At 36.7% G+C, this 25,812-nt stretch overlaps 1 protein-coding gene across 1 annotated transcript in view; it reads left to right on the top strand.

Moving 5' to 3' along the window:
* The first annotated feature begins 1,075 nt into the window (after positions 1–1,075).
* The window catches only part of CPS1 (carbamoyl-phosphate synthase 1), a 122,449-nt gene continuing 97,712 nt past the window's right edge, over positions 1,076–25,812 (top strand). The window contains exons 1-2 of the mRNA XM_080799079.1: positions 1,076–1,342; positions 22,441–22,550. Coding sequence (XP_080655205.1) covers positions 1,217–1,342; positions 22,441–22,550 — 236 coding nt within the window. The 5' untranslated portion in view covers positions 1,076–1,216. The remainder of the gene's footprint in view (positions 1,343–22,440; positions 22,551–25,812) is intronic.

The raw sequence follows: 25,812 nt of genomic DNA, 5'->3' as shown, positions 1-25,812 counted from the left end.
ACTTCGGCTTCAGAGAATGTTTATACAAAATGCATTAAATAAGACAGAAGACTGAACTTAAACTTTGTTCCTCTTAAAAAAACCAAGTCTCCTCACTTCCCTAGTTCTGGCACTCATCCTATCCTTGTGGAGTTTACAATCTCTATGCTATTTTATGCCATCTTTTTCATTATGGGAAGCCCTGGGAGGAAGCCTTCATTTCTTGGCCTCCTTTGCAGGGATACCAAAGGATGATGGTACAGCGCTTCCTGATCTACACAGGCACGTGCCTGACATGAGCACTTCCACAAGCCAAAGAGACCCTTGGCCTACCCGATTAAGCATGGGATTGAAGGACTCCATGAATCCATTTTGCCTTAGTTGAAGCACGATGGCTCAAGAATTTTATAAATGTGACATTTTGAAAACTAAGAAATCTTGACTTAGAAATAGTACTTACACGAAAATCAATGCTTGCTCATGTTTCGTAGACGTCTTATGAATCTTATAACTCTTAAGAGAGATATAAACAGGCTACCTGGCTCCAGTTGTGTTTTACTTAATATTACTGATTGCTTTAAAATGTGGAATACAAAACAATGCAGTAGTAAGAATGTCATATACTGCCTTATTAACTCAAAAAAGAACAATCTATATTTATGGAGAAAAGTTCATTCTGATGTAATTTTTGCTACATGTGGTTTGTGTCATCTTTTTTCTAAGATGAAGAAAATGGCAGTTCTTCAGGTTGCTTTGGGAATCCCAAATCTCTTTTGAGGCAAAGTGGGCATCACATCTAACACTGGTAAAAGCCTTTGATCTTTGGCATTATTAGAAAGTTACTACTCTTTAGGGTGAGATTCCTAAGGTTATCCACTGTGTCTAGGTCATTCTATTCAGCTGCATAAGCAGTTCCTTTGATGGATGACTGGTTTTCTACAACGCTAGCATTATCTCAGCAGGAGAAGGTAGTGTTTGATGTGTTGCAATTTGTATTACATGTCCATAGAACATCTCCGGACATTACCTCAGGAGGAGGGGTTAGGAGAAGGAGGAGCTGTGGCTGAAGACATTTAATGACAGAATGAATGGAAATTCAGATTGCTGTGCAGTCAGCCTTCAACACCGGACTGCACCCCCCATCTTTCTTTCACATTAATTTAAAAAATCTTATAACAAAATTCTCATAAATATATATAATTTTATTTAATTGTAGTCACAAATCAACATCTTCAAAATGACGAGGATTTTGACAGCTTGCAAAGTGGTGAAGACCCTGAAGACTGGTTTTGGTTTTACCAATGTGACCGCACACCATCAATGGAAATTTTCAAGACCTGGCGTCAGGCTCCTTTCTGTCAAGGTAACATTCCCGTATTTATTGTTTCTGATAAAATCATATGGAGTGTAGTTTAGCATGAAGCAAAGGTGTCACTTAGGAAGCAAATACAGATTTGCATGTAGTTCTGAAGTGCTAATGTATTAATATTGGCTTTAATATTGAATCTTCTGGGTTTAGTAAATGTTCATTTTCAACCGTTCTGAGTAAAACTATGGCAGTTTTCAACCAACGTCAAGAAGGGTCACAATTCCTGTGAATATGTAAAATGTAAGTGTTCTGTTTAGGAAACAATGACTTTTAAAGGCTACCAGGGTTCGCTCTGTCTGTACAGTCACTATTGCACACAGTTAGGGTTCAAACATGAAGTTGCTTCCATGTTCATGAGCCACAGCACAGAAGGTAATTTGTTAAGCTCTGCTTTACTGGCTCACTGTAATCTTTTCTGTTTTGAAACATCATTTTTTAGGAAGAAATTTCGGAAGGAAAATATCTACACAATTCTGATATTTGTTAACCATGATGTAGACCATTTCTTTACTTTTTTCTTTTCTCTCTTAGCTACATTTCGGAGTCCACATTTATTATTTTTATTTTGCAGATTAAGACTTTGAGGCAGCATGGAGCACTGGGTGTGGTGAAAAAACAATGAATACTGTTACGCTGAAAAGAAATAAAAAATTTAAAAAAATTTAAAAAAATAAAATAAAAATGAATTTAACCCCCCCCCCCCGAAAAGACTTTGAGGCAATTAGAAGCTGATAATTCTGTCCCTCTGAATGTATTTATAACTGAAAAGCAGGTCTGGGAAGAGAACATGAAGTGTTCTCCCCTACTCCCACCATTGGATTATGAAATTCCAGTGGGAACTTCTGTTCCTTCCTATAACTTTATTAAGGTATTTATTACCAGAGGTATCTGAAATTACTCCATGGGAACTTTGCCAATGAAAAACATTTTTAGTGAATATAAAGTTCAAGTAATCACGGTAGCTTTAAATAGATTTCTTCTTTTTTTTTTTTTTTAAATTTTATTTATTTATTTGACAGATGGAGATCACAGAGAGGCAGGCAGAGAGAGAGGAGGAAGCAGGCTCCCTGCTGAGCAGAGAGTCCGATGTGGGGCTCGATCCCAGGACCCTGGGATCATGACCTGAGCCGAAGGCAGAGGCTTTAACCCACTGAGCCACCCAGGCGCCCCTAGATTTCTTCTTTAGTAGTAAGAGCTATAAAAAGTGAAGTAGAAAAACCCCCAAACAACCTTTATCCGTTGATGTAAAAATAGGTCCTAATAGTTTTGAGTGTTTTGCTAATACTTTGTATGCTCACTGGGTTGACTAAAAATGCTCCAAATGCTTCCTCAGCTTCTGTTTCTTAGATTGCTCAAGTCAGGATTCAGTATGGTATTTAGCCCTGAGTGACATCTGTAGGGCTCAACCGTGCCTGTTGGTCTTTGTGGCCTCCAGTGACAGGGTGGGGAAAAGAATAGGAGTAGAAAGAAAGGAAGAGAGAGGGAGATAGAAAGAGACAGAGGTGAGGAGTGAGAAGGGGGAGGGAGAGAGAAATAGAGACAGAGACAGAGAGAGAGAGAGAAAGAACACAAGATCTCAGGAGAAACTACCACTTTAAAATTAAGAAACCTAGAAACCACCATTTTCTTGGATTCAGTTTAATTACAACAAGAGAGCCAGAAAGGAGATATGTTCTAAACCATCATCAAATATGCAGTGACTAGACACAAACTCAGAGTGAATATTAGTTTTAGTTCAGTGTTAGCAGTATCTCAAGGGTACTCATATATCACTGCAGAGAGAATAGATAGTAATGAAAGTAATGCCATTTACAGTTAGATGTGTCTTCTAAGACTGCAAAGTTGTCTCCCTTGGAATATCTTTTTCTTCTTACAAAAATAGGTAGGCAGGGATAGGTGTAGCTCCATCCAACACCAGAAAAAGAGAAATTGAGTGACTAGTTAAAATGGCATAGATATAACTGAGATTAGAAGCTAGTTCTCCATGATCCTAGTAAGTGCTCTATATGATCCCAACCACAACCGCAACAAAATGATTTAATTATATGGATGGACTACAGTGAAAGTAGTTCTTCTAGCTCAGGGTGGCATATATGTTTTAAAGGTCTGCCAAAGTTCATAGCTAAGAATGACAAATTTGTAAGAGGAATGAGCCATCATTTCATGATGTAAAAGTCATTATTCACACTCAGTCATTACTGGCCAGAGTTTTGGAGGAAAGCCAGGCATGAAAAATAGAAGTTCTTGAACTTCACAATAGCAAATTAAAATTCTGTGCAGCAGTCCAAGGGGGCTTGTGTTTTATTCACTTATTTTGGAACAGTCCTCTACCTACTTTTTCTTCCTGCCTTCACTTTTAAAACTCAACTCTCCTAGGAAGTTATATCCAAATTTCTTCTCTTTAGATGGACGTCACCTAAAAATTATTAGGATGTGGTTACATAATGGTCAGTGAAGGACAGTGAGAGTAGTCACTAAAGGTTAGTGGCATTATAGTTAGGTATAGCTAATAAATAGATTGCAGAAGGTACCCTTTGGGCAGATCTATAAGCAATGCCCTATAAATTAGTTGCCTTTTCAATGTCTTTGGAGGTCACTTTTCTTGTCCCATTAGTGACAGAGTGGGCTTGATGACAGCAGTGACGCACTTGTAGTTTTATGTGGCCCTTCCTTGTGTGTGTGTTTGTGGCCAATATTTACAAAGTGTAGCTTGCCAATAGACACAGTTGCATTTCTCTTATAGAAAAGAGGTAGGAATTTTAAGGTGCTCTACATTTAAAGGACTTAGATATCAAGGATATACATGATCAACAGCCATATCATATGGAAGTTTCAGAGACCTCCATCTTTTTCTACTAGTGTAGAAAATGTTCAGTTGTAGCTGTGTAGTGGAAAATGCACTGGATGGGGGATAAAAAGATCTGGATTCTAAACCCTCTTGTGCGTTTATTAATTCTCTGAACCTGGTCAAGTCACAGGTCTTCTTTGAACCTAAATTTTGTCATCGGTAGTGTAGAAACAGTTCTTGACTTACTCAAAGGATTATGTGACTATTACATACAATCAGTGGTTAAAAATCTATAAGATACTGGGGTACCTGGGTGGTTCAGTCAGTCATGTGTCTGACTTTGGCTCAGCTTATGATCTCAGGGTCCTGGGATCGAGCCCCATCTCCAGTCTGTGTCTAGCAGGGCATCTGCTTGTCCTTTTCTCTCTCCTTCTACCCCTCCCCCATTCATACTGGCTCTCAAATAAATAAATAAAATCTTCAAAAAATAATCTATAAAATACTGTAAAAGCAAACCCTGGATACTTAAGATTTTATGTATTTATTTTATGAGAGAGAGAGTGCAAGGAAGCAGGGATAGGAGCAGAGCAGGAGGGAGGGGGAGAACCTGATGCAGAATCCATGCTCAATGCAGAGCCCAACATGGTGCTCCATCTCATGACCATGAAATCACAACCTGAGCAGAAACCAAGAGTCGGACATTTAATCGACTGAGCCACTCGGGCACTCCAAGCCTTAGATACTAAAAATAAAAAAATTCTGCCCTACACATTTTAGTAGAAGACACATCAGTTTTTCATGGACTATAAATTAGTACAATGACAAAATGTCTGATGAAAATTCTCGAATATATATAATGATTTTTTCACCTTTGCCTTAATATTAAATTTATCTCTAGGAAGATATTGCTTATAGTGAAATTAGACTCAAGAACTATGAAGCAAATGATCTTTACTATTTTGAATTCAACTCCAAAAGTCAGGATGTACATCTTAATATCCTTTTTAAAGCTTCTATCCTGGGAGTATACAGGAAGAATAATAAGTGGAAATAAACGGGTAGTAAGTAGATAGTCTCTGATTTCAAGAAACTTAAAATTTAAAAATTCTGAATTCACAAGTCTTGGAAAGTCACTAAGACTAAGTAGTTTTATTTTTACTTGCAAATGAATTTGGAAATCAAAGGTATTAAATTGAAAAGGTTAAGTGCTTTATGAATAGAAAAGATTCTCAGTAGGTACAGCTTCTAACATTAATCCACTTGGTTTCAAAATGGTGACCTGTGTTACAATTAAGCTGGGAACATAACAGTCCAAGTGTCCTTCTCTCTGGTACTTCAGATACAATTGAGCCCTAGAGTCATTATTCCCTTTGAATGGTTTTCATTTTGTAAGATTTTTATACTCTGTTTCCAACATTAAACTACCTATTTAGCTCAGTCTTGAGGAGCTATTGTCATTGATTAGAAATTGGCAACTACAAAAACTCCTACAATTAGAATCATTTAGTTATATTGAAGCAGCTTTAAAGATATTCACAGGAAATAGAGTTCATTATTATATTGGATATTACATTGGATATTATATTGGAACCTCTTTGTAGATATTAAAGGTGGGGTAGGAATAGGGTTATCATGCACTTTCAAGAATAACTATTGTATTAGACCTTTACTACATATACATATGTTTTTTTTTGTTTGTTTGTTTCCATATGACATGGTCTTTTTTTTTTTTTTAATTTTTTATTTCTTTTCAGTGTAACAGTATTCATTGTTTTTTCACCACACCCAGTGCTCCATGCAATCCGTGCCCTCCCTAATACCCACCACCTGGTTCCCCCAACCTCCCACCCCCCGCCCCTTCAAAACCCTCAGGTTGTTTTTCAGAGTCCATAGTTTCTCATGGTTCACCTCCCCTTCCAATGTCCCTCAATTGACTCCCTTCTCCTTTCCATCTACCCTTGTCCTCCATATTATTTGTTATGCTCATATGGTTTTAAGGCTGGATTTCATCTAAGATGATGCAAATTTTTGAAAAAAATGATTATGTTTCAATCGCAAATGAATGGTTGGATAGTCTGGATGATTAGCGACTGTGTATATTTTGGGTGAATGATATTTCTTTAATTAGGAGGTAGCTCCCTTTGGAACATTTTTGTTTATGTACTCTGCTTTTTATATCCCACTGCTCTTTTCTAAAGTACAGACTCATTTGTTGGTTATAAAGAATGCCTTGTCATTTTGAGCTTCCTGCCATAAAACTGTTGAAGAAGTGATAGTCAAATAGGGCCTAGATGAGGGTAGGGCAGGTGAGACACTAGCGGTACACCATTGAAGGAGACACTCACTAGCAGGGCCATGGTGTATCTCCTTCCATGTTGTCTGAAAGGCACCTCACTCACTTTATCTGAGTCCCAGCCCTTGGTAGGAGGCTAAGAAATCTGGTGGGCGAAGTGCGTGGAGAAATGGCATGAGCTTGGACTCCTCCTGTTTCCTTCTCCAGCTGATGGAGATTTGAGTTTTCACCTGACCATGCTTAGCAGAATTACTGATCCTGTAGAAGTGAATTTAGTGAAATAGAGAACGTTCCTTTGCCCTCACATCTTCATGTAACCTTTTCACATTTCTGACTTGTACCAAAGGCTAAGTTATAGTAAAGAATTTTCAGTATCTCTTAAGCGATGGTCATGCCAGAGCCCACTTCAAGGCTTCCTCAGTTTGCTATGCAAGAATGAACGTCCTTGATGGGACTAGCATTTTTTAGGGTATTTATAGTGACCGAAGACTGGAAAGAACCTACATGAGCCAGCATCAGACTTGGTTTTGGACTCCTTAGTCCTAGCACATCTAGTTTCCCCTTGATTTTCTGCATGTGGTCTAAATGAATTCAACTCATGGAAATATTTTCAAGACTTCTTTACTCTTTTTTCCTTTTTTGTTAACTTACTAAATATCATATATCAATCTTTTATATTTCACAGGGAGATTACTGGCTAACATGCCGTTCTAACAGGTGAATCAGTAGGGTCAATGTACCACTAAGAATTTTACTGAATAATTTTCATCTATGATGTAGAACTAAATAAAACCATATTAATTTATTGCCATAAAATAAAAATTGTCTTACAATATTGGGAGCCCTCCTAGATTCAGAAAAATTCTACCATAAACTTACACTTTATGAACATAATTTATAATGGAATTTTTCTAAAGGCTATATTTTACTTATAATGAGAAACATAACTAGAATAAAAATTACTTATGAATCTGACTCATTTGTTTACAAATATCTGGAACAGAGAAGTATTCAAGTAAATTAACCTTGTGAGTTTTTCCCCCCAACAATGGCTTACGTTTAACTAAAGGCAGATAACTTAATATTAATGTAGGATGTGGTAAGGCTATTAACTTAGGATGTTGTAAGTCTTGATTGATGACTGCTGTTACGGTACTTTTAATTGTTGAAGTGTTAGACATTATAACTGCAGAAAAGTCTCATTAAATATTCCACATTTAGAAATTGTGCCTTAATTCTGAATTTTAAGTGTCCTTTTTTGATAGTACAACTCCAAGAATGAAAAAAGAGGTTTAATTTACCAATAAAGAACACTTTAAGATTTTAACTTTTACCATATCATCTATGCAGTAATAACTGAAATAAATTCTGGCTTTAAGCTTCTTCCTTTTTAAAGCTTGGTTCAGATTTATTTTATTTCTTGAGAGGATGAGTATTGATATAAACTAATAGCTAAGAAACATCAGGTAAGCCAGAAATCAAATATGTTATATGGCTTTAGGCCTTGGTGAAAATGGAAGTAAACACATGGGGCTTCTGCTTTTTCTGATATACAAATAATTTACATAGTCAAATGATTTAATAGCAATACAGTCAGAGTCTCCGAGTAAATGATTTTCATTTCTACTACTAGCTTAAGGGGATTATTGCAACTATCATGTTTTATATTCAAACCTTTTATGGAACTTATTGCTAAATTAGCTTAAGCCTTTACATTCAGAACATTTTACTGGTAAATTCTCGCACCCAGGGGAAGGAACAGTGCAGTTATTCCCATTTCACGGATGTATAAGTGCTGGAGTTAACACAAGGACACCTGGATGTCTATTTTTGTACAAGTGAAACATACCCATAGCAAATCTGGTTAGAATTTTAATTAGGCCCAAACACCACATGTAATTTTTTAATTTGGATTTTTGTCTACTGTGCTTATTTACTTGAAGCCATCATTGTTGTTTAACCTGGCTTCAGAATGCTCTAAATCATTTCTCCTGCTGTAATGTTATTGCTTACTCAAGAGCCCATGTATATACTGCACTTTATCCTCACATAAAATAAATCATATACATTTTCCTTTCCTTTTTTCTCCTTTTTTGGTTGCATTTTGAGAACAGATTGTTTAAATTAAAGAATTAGTAAGGATTCTTGCTTTAATTAACAATTCTATTAATAGGATATTTTAGGGCAGTGACATATTTCTTTCACTTCAACCAAAATATTGTCATGTATTGTAACAAAACATGCTGTTTTTCAATTTTCAGTTTGTTTCTCTTATAGTCCCATAAGCTTCACATATGCAGAAATCTAATGTGGTAGGTGTTTACTGCGAGTAATTTTGAATTATAAGAAAAGTCTCATTTTGACTTGTTTCCACTGTCTCAAACTAATGGATCCAAAGAAAGCTGCTTCAAAGTGAAGGACCAATATCTTCAAAGTTAGCCCAGAATGATGCTGCAATGTGGGATGATTAAGGAATGAGTGGGTGACTTTTAATAACATAATAGTGAGTGCAAAGGAAAAGCCTAAAGACAGTAATGAACACTGGGCACTTTTAAAGCCTTTATAGGTTAAATTATAAATTATGCTAGAATTTTGACTGTTACTTCCTAAGCCTAAGCTCTCTAAATCAGTTGAGCATAACACCAGGGACACATTTTCAAAGCTTTTTGAAGGAGAATTTAGCTGTGTGACTCCTATTAACAGCTGTTGCATTGTTCTTATCCTGGAAAGTGCTTTGAATCATCTACCCTTTTAAACCTGATTTCAAACTGAGAGTATTAGGGTATAAAATTTCGGTCATTTATTTGTGGTCCCATAAAGCTCATCAGTCATCTTACTAGGAAATGAAAATGGACCCATAAATGTAGGTTTACAATGAATTTTAATTTGAAGGAAAAAATCAAAAGCCCTAAAGAGATGAGTGAGATGTTTAGGGAAAATGGGAGATTTGCTTACAGCGTCACATTTTTTGAGATCATTAAAAAAAACAACAACATTCTGTGGTACGGTAAAACAACATCAACTTCCTTGGCAGACGAATCAACAAATAAATAGAGAATTTGTTGGAATTTCTACTTATATGCAAGTTCTCTCACAAAAATATATTTTCATCAGAAATTACCTATGCTTTGTGAAGGAATCACCAGGTTTTTTAAATATTAAAAAGTACAGGGGCACCTGGGTGGCTCAGTGGGTTAAGCCTCTGCCTTCGGCTCAGGTCATGATCTCAGGGTCCTGGGATCGAGCCCCGCGTCGGGCTCTCTTCTCGGCAAGGAGCCTGCTTCCTCCTCTTTCTCCCTCTGCCTGCCTCTCTACCTACTTGTGATCTCTCTCTGTCAAATAAATAAATAAAATCTTAAAAAAAAAAAAAGAAAAAAGTACAACACCCAAAGATTGTGCACTTTACTAAAGGTTCCATTTAAAAAGTAATATAAGAATGGGGATCATGTAGAAATTTATGTAACTCAATTTAATGACGGAAAGCTCTTGCCCACCAGAGTTTCCTGTGTTGGGCCTGGGCCTTCCTCTCCCTGCCAGCCTCAGTAACCAGAGAGGGCACGGGGCTCTCCGTGCAGGGCCTGTGGCAAAGCAGCTCTCGGCAGCTGAGGCAGACCATCAGGGAACTGACTGGTGGTGACTCTCCACTGACCTCCCCCCTTGCAGCAGGGCAGCAGGGCCTTCATGAAGGGGGACTGAGAGGTGGGTCTCCATGTTCACCACATGGATAGTCCCAACGGTCTTCAGAGCTTCAGACTCAAGGGCCTGGAATCGGTGTGAAAAGTTCTCAGAGCCTTCTGGTTCTCTTAAGATCACAGGATACAGCTAATGATTTGTCATTCCATTCTGACGATTTACAGACTTACAGACGGGTGATTCTCGGCTGACCTGGGTGCCTGGCAGGTGATCCACGGCAGTTTTGAAAGAAAGATCTTATAAATAAATTCGAGTGAGTTTGTAATTGAAATGCTTTTTGTTCCCATTGAAAAGATTGGAAAGAGGAAATAGAAGTAAGCTTAGGAGAAGAAAAAGGGGCCATACGTAACTCAGCCGAAGCTGAAACCTTCTACCTGGCTCCATGCAGAGGGTAATGATAGCGGGGTAGAGGGTTGTGGATTCTAAGTAACACTGACTACATTCAGAAGCCACTGTTTTTCTGTTTACTACTGGAATGATCTTGACTCCTCCAAACCTCAGTTAGCTTTACTGTAAAATACAGTTCTTAACATTACCTACCTCATTGTTTTTTTGTGAAGATTAATTGAGAAAACCCATTGGTAGCTTTAGAAACAGTGCCCAACCCATCATGTTAATTATTATTAATGAAACCTTAAGAAGGGGATCAGGGTAGAGCCCTCGGTGAGGTCAATGTTCTCCCAAATCCCATTTTTCCAACATCACTTCATAATTCTATTTGAGGTAAGGTAACTTTCTCAGAACAGCAGACATTTATCTTTCAAATCTATATACAAAGTTTATTTGTGCAACTATATATAGACTTTAATAAGCATAGGTAACTATACATGCCATCTGGTTTATGCCTTAACAAGGTCTCATTAAAGCCATAGCAAAAGGTAGAAACAGGATCGTGACACGTTAATCCACTTTTCTAAGGCATGCTTAAGACATGGGGTGCTTTATATATATATTTTCAAACATGACGATTATTCCAGGATTAAAATAGAAACAAAACAAAGTGGGAGGTCCTTTAACATACATGGACACAAAGTAGAGAAAAATTGAAGTATACATGTCATCTTTAGTTACTATTCTCAAATTTAGTTAAAATCTTTATTGAGTGTCAAGTATGCACCAGCACTAAATGTAAACCTCAGAAACAATATCGGTAAAAATATGGCAGCCTCGGTTTTTTTTTTCTTTCCAGAGGGAGATAAAAAAATTGTAAACCATTTGGGGATTTGGTATAGAAGTGTAATATTATGAGACTATGTTAGTGAATTAAAATAAATGAATTTGCCAGTGACCTATAGTAAAATTTGGCAAGAATTTTAGATGAAAAGGTAAGGAAGGGGGCGCCTGGGTGGCTCAGTTGGTCAAGCTTCCAACTCTTGGTTTTGGCTCAGGTCGTGATCTCAGAGTGGTGAGATTGAGCCCTGTGTTGGGCTCTGTGCTCAGTGGGCAGTCTGTTGGAGGTTGTCTCCCTCTTATTCTCCCTCTACCTCTTGTTCTCTAAAGTAAATAAATAAATAAATCTTAAAAAAAAAGGTAAAGGAAGAAAGGAAAATAATTGGGCTATGTATGCACACATAGTTTATTATTCCTTTTCCCCAGTGATGGAGGCTTAGATTTATGTCGACATTAAGATAATAATTCATATTAGTAATGGAAGCAACCCATTAGGAAGCCCAAAGAATAAAGATTAGAAATGATCTTCTGGACTCTTCTGAAGATATTATCTGTAGGACACCTAGTTGGTATAGAAACCTAGGGGTGCTTATGAGGCAAGGGTTGCCAACCAGTCCCAACTTATTCTTTACTTTCATCTTCCATCTTTTAGCATGAACTATGCCTATGTGGGACATCTGTCTTTGTTTTCAAGTAAAAATAAACAAGCGAACAAAACCCAGTAGCCAGTGGGCATCAGAGAATTGATTAGAAAAACCATAATATCAGCATGTGAACAACATTCAGCATCACATAATGGCCCATATTTCTGTGCATTCACCAAGTATATTGTGATTATATTACTGTGTGAACAACAGTGGGCCATTTCTGTGAGGATACAAAATTAAATTGGACATTGGATTTTCTGTCTCAGAAGTCGTGATCTAGCAGAGTAGAAGAGTAACTTAAACAATTAAAACAAAAGGTAACACAAACAGTACACACACACATGAAGTGAGAGTACAGGAAAATCAGTGGTTGATTCTGACTTGGGGGATCTTTGAAGACATATTATGAGCCGGGCTAAGAAAGATAACCAGGACAGAAACAAGCAAAGAGGAGACATTTATGCACAAAGTCTAGAGAGGTGGGGAGTCTAAGGGATTCCATTTTGAGAATGGGCCAGATGAGGGGACTGGGAACGTTAATTGGGGAATGTGAAGATTAGTGTTATGCAATATACGTTTAAGAAAGATAGCCTTTAACTTCACTGCATGGGATAGGTAGAAGCAGGGAGAGTTTGGAGACAGAGGGAAAAATTGGGAGCCAATAATAAATGATGATGGAGATTTTTCTCTTGGGTGGTGACAAAATCCAATGTAGTATGGAGTTAGTTCTCGAAGCAAATAAGTGACAACCTATGAGTTATTAATAGTCATTGTGAATTATTAGCTACTATGTGATGAGGTGGAACTGTTTTGTTTTTGTTTTTGTTTTTTTTTAAAGATTTTATTTATTTATTTGTCAGAGAGAGAGAGAGAGAGAGCGAGCACAGGCAGACAGAGTGGCAGGCAGAGGCAGAGGGAGAAGCAGGCTCCCTGCCGAGCAAGGAGCCCGATGCGGGACTCCATCCCAGGACGCCGGGATCATGACCTGAGCCAAAGGCAGCCGCTTAACCAACTGAGCCACCCAGGCGCCCCTGGGGTGGAACTGTTTTATTTTATTTTATTATTTTTTTGCAGTAAGAGTACTTAACATGAGATCCAACCTCTTAAAAGATTTTTAACTGTACAGCGCAGTTTTAGGGACAATGTTGTACAGCAGATCATTAGAACTTATTCATCTTAAACATTTGAGACTTTATGTCTGTTGGTTAGTAACTCCCATTTCCCCTTCTTCCCCTGGCCTCTGGCAACCACATTTCTTCTTTCTGATTCTATGCGTTTGACTATTTCAGGTATCTTATGTAAGTGGAATCATGCAGTATTTGTCCTTCTGTGACTGGCTTACTTCACTTAGCATACTGCCCTCAAGGTCCATCCATGTTGCCATGTATGACAGGATTTCCTTCCTTTTTTAAAGCTGAGTAATATTCCATTGTACGTATATGCTGCATTTTCTTTATCTACTCATCTGTTGATGAATATTTAAGTTTCTTCCATACCTTGACTATTGTGAATAGTGCTACAATGAAGATGAAGTTCTACTGTCTCTCTGAGAGCCTGAATTCAATTCCTTGGGTAAATATCCAGAGGTAGGATTGCTGGATTATATGTTAGTTCAGTTTTACTTTTTTTGGAAAAATCTCCATACCGTTTCCCGTAGTGGCTACATCATTTTGAATTCCCATTAACAGTGGAATTATTTTTAATTTCAGTAGTAATTATTTAAGTAACTTTATTACCTAGCCTGTAGGACCAGATGTGATTTGAAACTTGTTATTCCCAAGGGATGTTAGGAAAAGATGCCAAAGAGAGATACCCTGAAACTCCAACATCTTACTATTAGTCTTAATATCATTGGATTTGAAAGATTTGTAAAACCAACTGCTACTAGAAAAGTATCAAATTAGAAATCTACATTTTATAAAAGAGTTCAGCCAAAAATAAGACAAATGAAATAAGAATTCACAATGTGGTGAAAAGTAAAAACTTATATTAAGTATAAAATGAAAAAATAGGTGTTTATTTTCAGTATTAAATTTTATAATTTTCTCTATTAAAGGAAATAATGGAGAAGATTGTATGGAAGAGAGTGCATGCTTTCCTTTTTTCTGTTATAGTGAATTCATTATCATTTAGCAGTACTAACGGTTAGTAGATTATCTGCATGAAGTGATTTTACTAAAGTGTGAATAAAGCTTAAGTATGATAATGACTTTATAAAAAGGAATTGCTGTACCCATTTACATCTCTAGTTGGTGGAATATGGAAGAGAAAAATACTGTGAAAGCAGGTGTTCTTTATTCTCTTAACTAGTCTCCCAGGGAATAAATCACACGGAGTTAAAAGACAGCTGTACATTGCCCATTGTTTCTTACCTTTGTGAGCAGTGCCTAAGAGGAATAGTTAAAATATGACTTGCATTCTGTAAGCCAATTATGTTACAGCGAAACAAAAATAGATTTATGTAGCTTCTTTGCCACCTGATAGCCATTCATTCAAGTATTCATTCATTCATTCAGTCAGTCAGTCAGTATTTGCAAGGTACTTTCTACTGGCGTGATTTTAGGGTATAATGATACCTTCTCTTCAATCTCTATATTTAGAATCAATACAGAAATAAGACACAGTATTCAAATAGACAGTAATCTGAATATCATCTTTATTACTGCTAAAGCTGTTTAGAAAACAAGGCCCAGATCTGTAACAAAATATGTTTCTTATAACTGCTTTCCCTGAGTCAAGTTTATTCACTCACAGCTGCTCCTCTCCAATCTTGATGTACAACTGAGAACAGGTTTCTTTGAAAAGAAAGCTAAGAAGGGCTAAGCCAGTCTTGCTCAATTCCATTTCCCAAAGTCACCAATCATTCCTCTTACTTTTACTTTGTGGACTGGGGTTAAATGACCTTTCCAAAGTCTCTGAAAATTAGCTTCATGGACCAAAGTATGAATTCAGGGAGGAATAAAATGGTTTCTCCAATCACCCGCTATGTGCCAGACATTGTCTTATGTGCTGGTGATGCTGTGTTGGACAGACAAGGCAGACTCTCTGTCCTTGATGTTGTCTGGTGTTGCCTATAATCTTATTGGAGAAATTAGTCATATACTTGGTTATGGGGCAGTAAATAAGTGCCAATTTTTGTTTAGTCTTAACTTGAGAAGGGACAAGTCTTCTACTGCTTGTTTGATTAATGCACAAAGATGATCAAACTTGGGTTTCTAACAAGTGGTAGAGGTCAGGTAGGTAGAAAGAAGGGAGGGCAGAGATGAGGGTGAGAACTTGGGCATACCTGAATCTCTATGGCTCTTCAAGGTTTGTTTTTCTGACAAAGTCTCCAAAGGCATCTGTAGAGTTGACCTTTAATACACTACAATTAGTCGCATTTATAAAACCAAAACCAAAACTAAGCAAACAAAAAACAAACCAAAAAACTGTGAAATCCATATTTTATCAGGAAGTGGGGGGAGAGAGAGTCAAATGGTGAAAGGTAGGAGAGATGGTCAAAATTGCTTTCTCCAACCCAACTGCATTTATATTACCTCTCCTTCCCTTCCACAGAGCACAGTTTTATTCATTCATTCATTCCTTCATTCATTTATTTAATTTCAATTAATTAACATATAATACATTATTAATTTCAGAGGTAGAGGTCAGCGATTCATCAGTCTTATATAATACCCAGTGCTCATTACATCACATGCCTTCCTTAATGTCCATCACCTAGTTACCCCATTCTCCCACTCTTTTCCCCTCCAGCAACCTTCAGTTTGTTTCCTACGATTAAGAGTCTCTTATGGTTTGTCTCTCTCTGATTTTGTCTTGTTTTTTTTTTTCCTCTTCCCCTGTGATAGTCTGTTTTGTTTCTTAAATTCCACATATGAGTGAGATGATATGATAATCAGAGAGTACAGTTTTAAATAGTCCCTAATAGATAGGGCTGTGCACAGATTGGTATGGATGTGGTCAACATAGAAGAAGTAACTGACCATAGTCTATGAATTTTTTTCCCTGTAGTACTTGCCTTTTCTCCAGAATTCTACCCCCTCTATACTTAAAATAATTCCTCACCTGGTTAGATGGAAAATTATACTTACTCTTATCCCGAAATACCTATATAATTTATATATTTACAATATATAGTTGTTTTATTTTTCAAGTCTGTGATCTAGGGATTTGGCAAACCAATGTGACTGACCTTATCGAAATGAGATTTCTAGATAGATGCTTCTTGTTCTGTGGCCCCTTTTGCTAAGGTTATTTTTCTTGTTACATTTAGGGAATGATGCTTGTTTGGGATGATAAATGATATTGAGTGGAGAAAAGGGATTGATTTACATTCCATTAATAAAAGCAGTATAAATATCTCTTAACTGCTAACCTGAAGATGGGTACATGTACAACCCAAAATTTCTTTGTTATATTTCATCATTTTATTGTCAATTTGGTTGAGTCAATATGAATAAAAGCAACTAACAACAACATGTAACTAGTCCTGTGACTTTGAGGCACTTAAATCTAAAATTAGATAGTGAATTAAAAGTTAAGATTTTTTATTGGCTATGATCTTGAGATTTGAAGAATATTCTTATAATTTCATATGCATTTAATTAGTGATGAAGAATTACACTATAATGAAAATGAGTACTCAATTAAAATTAGGCCACTAAGTGGATCCTGTCACACATGGAATTTAATTTTCATGAAGGTTTTACTAAGAAAAGTTATTATAATATTAGTCAAAGACCCAGAGGGGAAAAAGTAAAATGAAGAACTTTAAGGACATGTGAAAAGAATTGGGACCGTTCATCCCAGGTCGTCAACAACAACAACAACAACAACAACAAAACAAGGAAAAATCCAAAGGAGCCATCTGCAAATAATGCTCATATAAGTATTTACATTTTGGAGAATAGTTGTTCTCCATGTGTAATGAGAGCAAACCAGACTAAAATCCTTCATCATTCTACCAAGCAGGGGTCAGAGTAAACTCATTTCAGAATTTATTCATGCTTTCATTGCTCTACAATGACTGACAAAGAGATAGGCAGCAGCCAGTTAGACTCCAATTTCTACTTGAGTAAGGTGGGTAATGATACATGTTTATTCACCTAATTTTGGTGATCAAGAAGTGAATAGCTTTCAGTGCACAAAATAACTTTTGATCCCTTTGAGTTCACCTTACCTTACACCTTTCACTTGAATCTGCTGTGACAAATTCATATTTTAATACCTGAGAACAATATGAGAAATGTAAAATAATTTTTCTTCAAGATTCATTTGCATAAATTATCTTAAAATTAAATAGAATAAAACAGAATTTTCTTCGCGTACCCATATATTTTAGAATATACTGGGTAAGGAGCGCTTTCTCATTCCTTGTCTATGTTTGCAAAGTGAAATAGGGAATGAAACAGTTTATTAAGTAATTCAAGCATGGTCATCCTCTTTCATGTGAAATGCCTAGTAAATTGAATTTTGAATTATCATGATATTTGTCTTAGCTCTGCACAACACGTATTTGTACACTTACGTACAGAACACTCACTATGCTTGTGCGGGTATAACCATCCACTGATCTTTCCTTTCTTCACCCCTTGTCTCCCTCAATGCCACTCATGTCTCTTTTCCAGCATAGTATCTCCATTTGATGGGACTGAATTAAACATATTATAGAAAGGCATTCTTGGTTAAGCATAACAGAAAGGCAACTCAAAACAAGTATTTGCTTAATTTTAAATTCATACCTTGGACAAACTGAAAGCTGAATAATAATGATAAAAATAGTAGCAATTTCTGGTATTTTCCTATGTTATTTTTTTCATATTGACACTCAATGAATCTTTATTCATGCAACAAAAATTGAATAATTGTCTACTCTGTGCAGACCTAATACTCTGCCCACATGAAGTTTGTTTTCGAGGGTAATAAGGCAGGGAGGCAATGACTGCTATAAAGGAAGAGCAGCTAGAGCCCGGGGGATGGGGGGTGGGGGGGTAGGGGGATAGGAGGGGGCATATTATCATTTTAAATAAGAGGGAGGAGATACAACTCACCAAGAAGATGGATGACATTTGAACAGACTTAAAGCCATCTTCTTCTTCTTCCTTTTTAAAAAAAAAGATTTATTTATTTATTTGAGAGAGAGCAAGCAAGCACAAGTGGGAGGGGCAGAGGAAGAGGGAGAGAGAATCTCCAGCAGACTGCGCTCAGCACAAAGTCTGACACAGGGCTTGATCTCAGGACCCTGAGATCAAGACCACAGCCAAAACCAAGAGTCAGATGCTTAACCAACTGAACCACACAGACATCCCTTGAAAAAGCCTTTAAATTTTGGGCTTTAAGTCCAAAATTTGACATGAATTTCTTTCATAAAATTTTAATTTTTATTACTTAAGGCATAGATGAAAAAGAAAGGACGAATTCTTTTATTAAAGAAAAATCTCCCAAAGGAAAGGATATTTTATTTATCTCTGTTATCTCCAGGTGCTTCAGTGATATTATTCTGGGGGTTTCTTCCTTACCATTCAGTCACATATCTAGACCTTTTGCTAAATGGAGGGTCTAGGGACATTTGTCCATGTATTTCCAGAGCCTAGTATGGGATTTGGCACATGGTAGGAGCTCAATGAGTTTTTGACCTGAATGTGAAAGCAGTCTTCTTGACACATATATTTTTATTAAACACATAGGGACCATGTCATGATAGAGGTCCTTTACTTAGTAAAATTCATATTTATATATCCTTTCGTTACTTTTCCTGACATTATATGAGTGTACAGGCTTCTCTTCCTTAAGGTTTCCTTTGTACTTTCAGCATTCAAAGTATTAAAGGGCTCTGGCAGTAGGCACTTAAATTATCCCTTAATGGTACAATCTAATTCCTAGGCTATGGACCTTTTTCTACCAGGACGAGGCTACTAAAATATCTTACAATAGTCACAAGGTGATTTCTTTTGGACTCATTGGAATGAAATAGCATTTGGGGAACTATTAGCTAGAAGAGGGGATACCAAATAATAGCTCTTTGTTCAGAGTTCCTCTCATAGATAAGTCAATTGGTACTCATCATTTTAAACTCATCAGAGGCCCATGTAGTTAAGTGGAATATAAAGGGTACCATAGGCTATAAACAGAAGCCCTGTAACAATATAATGTGTAGTGGGAAAGAGGATTGGAAGATCTATAAAAGCTGCCAAAAAGAACAAAAAATAGAATTAAAGGATCAAAAAGACATATTGAACACAATCTCAGGGACTATTTCAGGCAACAGTAAATGTCTCCTCGAGTATATCTTTAAAAGACTGAAAGTAAAGTAGAAATCTAGTCCCATGGAGAGAGAAAGAAAAATGCCAAATAGAATTGTGGGAACAGGCTAACAAGAATTGGATTTGCTTATGTTAATTTTTACCTTTCTTTAAAATAATTAGATGGTGTCTAACCCAGAGATCAGACAATTTGAAATTCTTAGATGAGAAAAGGGAATAAAAGTAAACAGATGATATTTTAGGCAGGGATGGCTTCGAGTAGGATAGATAAACTGATGGATAGAAAACAGCTGAAATTTGTAGTTTGTAGCTGTTTTGCCAACTAAGTCCATTTATTTTTAGGTTCTATCAAAGTTACGTATTATTTAGGAAGATGTTTTCTTTCCTCCTTCCATTTTGTGAAAGCATGTAGGTTACACATGACTTCCTCAAGAAGAGAAAATAATACTTTTAGGAGAAAATACTTTTTTGACAGTGAATTTTCATTACTTGGACCAAAGAGTTTCACCTAGTGAAACATGTCAGAGCTACCTAGGGAATTTTCCCATTAAAAATATCCCTACTGAGAACCATCACCATAGACATTTGATTAGCTTGTAACCATCTTTAACAATACACTGAACATTATCACTCTTACTTCCTAAAATCATCAACCCCTGTCTTCAATTGTAAATAAACAATAGTTGGTAAATTAAAATAAAATGCAAAATAAGAAAATCATGCTATGAGAAGAAGGGACATGCAAAGTTGATTTCCTATATACAGAAGCAGAACTCAGAACTTGACATCACTCATACTACATTAATCACTTGTTGTGGTTTCCTTTGTGCCAAGTAATTCTAAAAGCTTTTTTTAAAAAAAAATCTAAGTTTAGTTAACATACACTGTGTTATTAGTTTTGAGGGCAAAATTTAGTGATTCATCAGTTGCACATAATACCAAATACTCATTCCATCAATTGCCTTCCTTAATGCCCATCACCCTGTTATGCCATCTCCCCACCCCTCCCCCCTCCAGCAATCCTCAGTTTGTTCCCTATAGTTAAGAGTCTCTTATGGTTTGTCTCCCTCTCTGTTTTCATCTTATTTTATTTTTTCCTTCCTTCCCTTATGTTCATCTGTTTTGTTTCTTAAATTCCAAAAGCTCTTTTCATTTAGTTGCTCAGAGGATAAACCCTAACTATTCAAAGATAAAGTATCAAGCTTGAGATCTCAAACACTAGTTCCAAGGCTATACATGAAACAAAACTGTCTCAAAGATAATTTGATAAGCCAAGTAAAGGACAAAATTCTTTTGGCTAACTCTGCCACGCATATGGACTCGCACACAGAAACACATATGTGTGCAGTCCAGCACTTTGTTTAATCTTTCTCAGAAATATGAATTTGAAATCCATGCGTTGTGCCTCCAATTTGAAAAAAACAGAACTTTCCTGTTGAAATAAGTATCTTAAACATATCAATTTTATTAGGAAATACTGAATTATTTTGTGTGTAAATATAAGTTCATGTGTATGCATACCCTCACATAAACAATATTTAGGCACAGATTATATTGGTTTAAAGATGATCAAACACTACTTTATATATTAAAGAGCAGTTATTCAAATGCCAAAAGATTTGTGTACTTTGTACCTAAAAGAGGCATTGCATTTCTACAGAGAAGACTACTATAGAAAAACAGTCAAGTTTTTCCACTTTAACACCTGAAAAGCTGAGTACATGTTGCAAATCTAAAGGAGTGTAGTAACCAAGGTCTAGAAATCACTTCCCAAGCTTCTGCTGTATATCAAGTTTGGTGTGTGTGTTGGGGGCGGGGAGTGGGGGTGAATGGCAGGGTATGAAAGGATTAGGCACCATGAGAGCAGTCCTAAAAATGTGAGTGAAAGAAAGTAGAGAATTCCTTTGCTTCTCTTTAAGGGCTGCACTTAATCTTTGCAAAAAGAACAGCACGCTGATCTCGCTTACTCCAACAATTTTAGCCTATGGCCGAATGTATTTCATATCCCTACCGGTTCGCCCTAACCCCTGAATATTTCAAAGGAAATTTCAGATATCACAAATATCATAGTATTTTACCCTTAAGTATTTAAATATACATCTTTTTAAAAAAGGACTCTTAAATATAAGCACAATGGTATCTTCAGTCTTAAAAAAACTATGCCAAAAATTAATAAAGTTTCCTCAATTCTTGCAGAGATGTTTTTCTTTATAATTATTCTAAAAGATCATATTCCACTCATTTTGCTCTGTAGTTTCTTACCAAGTCTATATTTTGCCTCCCAAAGTATACTTTAACATGTTTCTCTCTTCCCTAACTTCTATGGAAATGATATTTGACATAAATTGTTTCAACAATAGCATTTAGAGTAATTTCGAAGAGTGGCTGATGCCTGCTTCATAGATAAGTTTCTCTCAATGTCCCTCTTCTTAGTCAAGGATTGTATAGAAGCTGTTCAAAGATTAGTATGGCGAAGTGATCAAATTCAGAGTGCCTTATATTCTAAAGAGAGAACCAGACATGGATATAAATAACTCTACTAAAAAATATAATGTGATCTATATTTAGATATTTCATACTGCTTGCTTTTGTATCAGTATTAATTGAGTGATAAAGTTTTGACTTCTTTATGATCATAAAGCTGGTGTGGAGGGACGACCCTTGGGACAACTCCATCAAGCATAAGAACTCTCAAAAAAAAAAAAAAAAAAAAGAAAGAAAGAAACACAAGAGCTCTCTGGAGCACTCTGGGGGATTTGATGGATAATCTTTAAGATTCCTTCTAGCTCTAAGCCCCAGAGTTTTAGATGATGAGCTGTATGGTACGATACACAAAGTTTTTGCAAACTCATGAACTTCCCTCAAAGCTATCCTTGAGCAAAGCTATGGAATATTAAGGGGAAAAAGATAGACACACAGCATTTCAGCTCAACTGAAGTATTTCTGGATTGTCAATAATTCTACAAGTAGACTTAGAATAGACAATGTATCAACATGCTTCAGTTCCTCTTGCGAGCGAAACAAAATAAAACACCTGCCAGTGACAAGAGCCATACATCTGAAGAAAAGTGACAAGAAGCAGGAGAGAAACTCCAAATGCAGGCAGTATGGTTTCATCACATATACCGCACGTTTCTTTAATGAGTGTGTAAGTTTGTGTATTGTACCTTTGGATATTTTTCAACGTGTTGTGCCTCGTATTTTGTATTCTGCTCAGATTCATGCGTCTGTTTCTTTAGGCACAGACAGCACACATTGTCCTGGAAGATGGAACCAAGATGAAAGGTTACTCCTTCGGCCATCCGTCCTCTGTCGCTGGGGAAGTGGTTTTCAACACGGGCCTGGGAGGGTGAGTAATGCTCGGGCTCAAGGTTTCCTTCTTCCCCTATGTAGAGGACTAACTAGATGATCTTAGTCATGGTGGAAAGCTGAAATCATCCCATCATAGTACGACCACACATTGTCCTGCCATTGGCCTGTGCTCCAAGTCGTCTCTTCCAGCATAGATAACATACTCCTCCCTGCCATGGTAAATGAAAGAGAATGTGGACACGGGTTTTCCCCTGAAAATAAGGCATAAAATTAATTCTAGAAACCTAGAGCCCAAGGACACAAGTCATATGAGATTACTTAAATGGCTTCTGTCGGGGAAGGTATAGATATGATTAAGGTAAAAATTGGAGCAAGGAAAGGATGGAGAGCACACTCCAGTGCCATTGACTTAGTGAAGTTAAGAATCAACCTTGCAGATCTGATATGAAGTACTGTAAGGAGCTGAGAAAGTTCTTAGGTATTCTGTGTAGTTTCACACGCTAGTAAGAAAGGTGAAATAACAGATCCGTGTATTCTCTTAAAGTAATAAAAGGGAGAGCAGGTTCATTGATCTGATGGTCCCAAAATGTATCAATTGAGACACAGGTCAGTGTTTTAGATCTGCTAATAGGTGTGCAGCAAAAAGATCAGAGATGCTGCAGAAATCACGTAGCTGTCCTTATCGACCAACAAATGGTTGTTCTCTGGGAACCAGGAGGCTGAAGTTCTGGTTTAATTTTCAATGCTAACAGGTTATGTGATATTGAGAAAATCACTTAACCTTTCTGAATCCTAGTTTCCATATATGAAACGAGGAACCTGGATTAGACAGTAATTTATAGCGGGGATTAAAAAAAAACAAACCTATGAGTCCTTCAAAAAAATATGATTGGGTGGTTTCAAGAGGTTTCCCTTACAGAGTCAATGAACTAAACTTCTTTGGAGTATTTGACAAATTCTTTAGGAAAATTCCATTAACTTTATAAAGACAAAGAGATGTTGGGTTAACTGATATAGAAGTTATTAACTGACGAAACTTCCTTTATATTATTAACATACATTCTTCTCTAAACTCTTGGCTCTGTCTGAAATGAAGAATATTAGGTGGGTTTTAAAATAGTTCCACTGGTGAGAACATTAAATTACAGTGTATGAAAGCTGTTTGCAAAGTTTTGCTTCACCAGGCAATTATTTAAGCTTTCCGACAGCACTAATTACTAGCTGTGTTAATATACCTGCCAACAAACAACTGTTTAATATAGATCAGAATGATGGAGGGCACTGGAGTTTTCTTCTCTGTGATAGATTATGGGTAATAAATCTTGTCACATCACAAAAGTCAAACAGGACCTGATGGATTAATTTGCAGTGCAGTTCTCTAGGACAAGCTGTATTTATTCACTTGCGGAGAGAGTATTGTAAGCATATGTTTAAAGGGAATGGTCAGTTCTTTTATGGAGAGAAAGAAGAAAGGGAAGTAAAATTAAATTAATTAAAGATGTTTTTGATGTAGGAAAAGGCATTCATTAATAAGATTAGTCCACAGATCCTATTTTCCATTGAGAATTGTTGCTTTCATTCATTGTGTGTCTCACTCAGTAAGGTGGCTGATAATTAAAGGGGTTATTTTGTTTTTCATCTTCAAGAAATGCATTTATATTGTGTGTAAGCCTTGGTTAAAAAATTATCAGTTCCTGACAGGTGAGAGGCATCTGAGAAATTAGCTGATGGAGGTGCGGATAAATATTACAGCACTCTAGTCTCCTCAGGGGTTGGAGAGCTGAAAGACTAAGTGTTTTGTTGACAAAAGTAGTTCTGGAAGGAGTTTGTCTGGATGGGGTTGAAGAATTTATGTTGACTATTGCCTGAGTTGAACTTTATTGGTTTCAAGGTTGTTGATTCTGTCCCCCTCAGCACCTAAATTCATTATCAGTAGTAATCCACAAGAAAGATTTGGTTTAACTCTTTCTGCAGAAAGTGAAAATGTGAGCGGGGTTTGGGGGGGGGAGTGAGGGGGCTGGGTGCGGTGGGTGGGTTGGGGGGAAGCCTCACTTACACTGTATTCCAGGGCATGGAATAGCTACAGATAACTCCTGGTATTTACTGGAATAATGTTTCTTAATATTCAGAATAAGAGTGATATATGTGTGTGTGTGTGTGTGTATGTATATGTATATGTATATATATATATATGTATCTATCTATATATATATAATAAAATTGAGAATATGTCTTAACTTTAAAATGAAGATCTAATGCATTCCTCCCTAATTCTATGCCAGTACTTTAAAATGGTTATTCGGAATCTTTTGATTTAGAAGTCAGAAGTGGCTCAGGGCAATTTTTGTGGGATTGATTTTCTTTTCTAAGTTGATAACTCTCAAACTTGTATACTTCTTTCTAAAACTGTTTTAAAAAACAAGTATATTGAGTAATTCTCTCAGGAATATATGTATTCTTATTTTTCCCCTTCTCCAGACTTTAAAATAAAAACCTACAGCCTTTATATTTTTGGGCAATTCTGCCACAGAAATTAACTCAGTCATTTTAAATGTTGAATGAATTTTAATAAACATAGGCACCCATGCAGTCACCAGCGATGTAATCAGGATAGTCTTCAGGTTCCTGAAAAGTATTTAAAAAAAAAAAAAAAACAACTTTAAAATTTTTGACAATTAGGGACGCCTGGGTGGCTCAGCTGGTTAAGCGGCTGCCTTCGGCTCAGGTCATGATCCCAGCGTCCGGGGATCGAGTCCCACATCGGGCTCCTTGCTCTGCAGGGAGCCTGCTTCTCCCTCTGCCACTCTGTCTGCCTGTGCTCACTCTCTCTCTCTCTCTGACAAATAAATAAAAAAAAAAAAAAAAAATTTTTGACAATTAATATTTTGGTGAAACTGGCAGCCCTTACTAGTAAATACCAGTTTGGATTCATGTCCAGAAGGCGAGGGGAAACTTCAGGATACCTGAAAACTTTAAATAGGACAATCTTTTAGAAATTCCTTCATTCCCTATGAAGGAATTTTTCAGGGAATTAAAAAGTTTAAGAAGTTTAGGGATTGAAACTTATATGAGAATATGCCTTAGTACTTATGAGTCAGTTTAGGTTAAAAGCAGAATCAGACCCATAAATACAGAGAACAAACTGATGGTTGCCAAAGGGAAGGGGGAGGGGGAGGATGGTCTAATGGAGGAAGGGGATTGGAAAGTACAGCCTTCCAGTTATGGAATGAATAAGTCACAGGAATAAAGAGCACCACAAAGGAAATACAGTGATGCTGTAATAATAGTCTTGTGTCATG

This window comes from Martes martes (genome assembly GCF_963455335.1).
Source record: "Martes martes genome assembly, chromosome: 3".
Classification (NCBI taxonomy): Eukaryota; Metazoa; Chordata; class Mammalia; order Carnivora; family Mustelidae; genus Martes; species Martes martes.
This window is presented reverse-complemented; position numbering and strand designations above follow the sequence as displayed.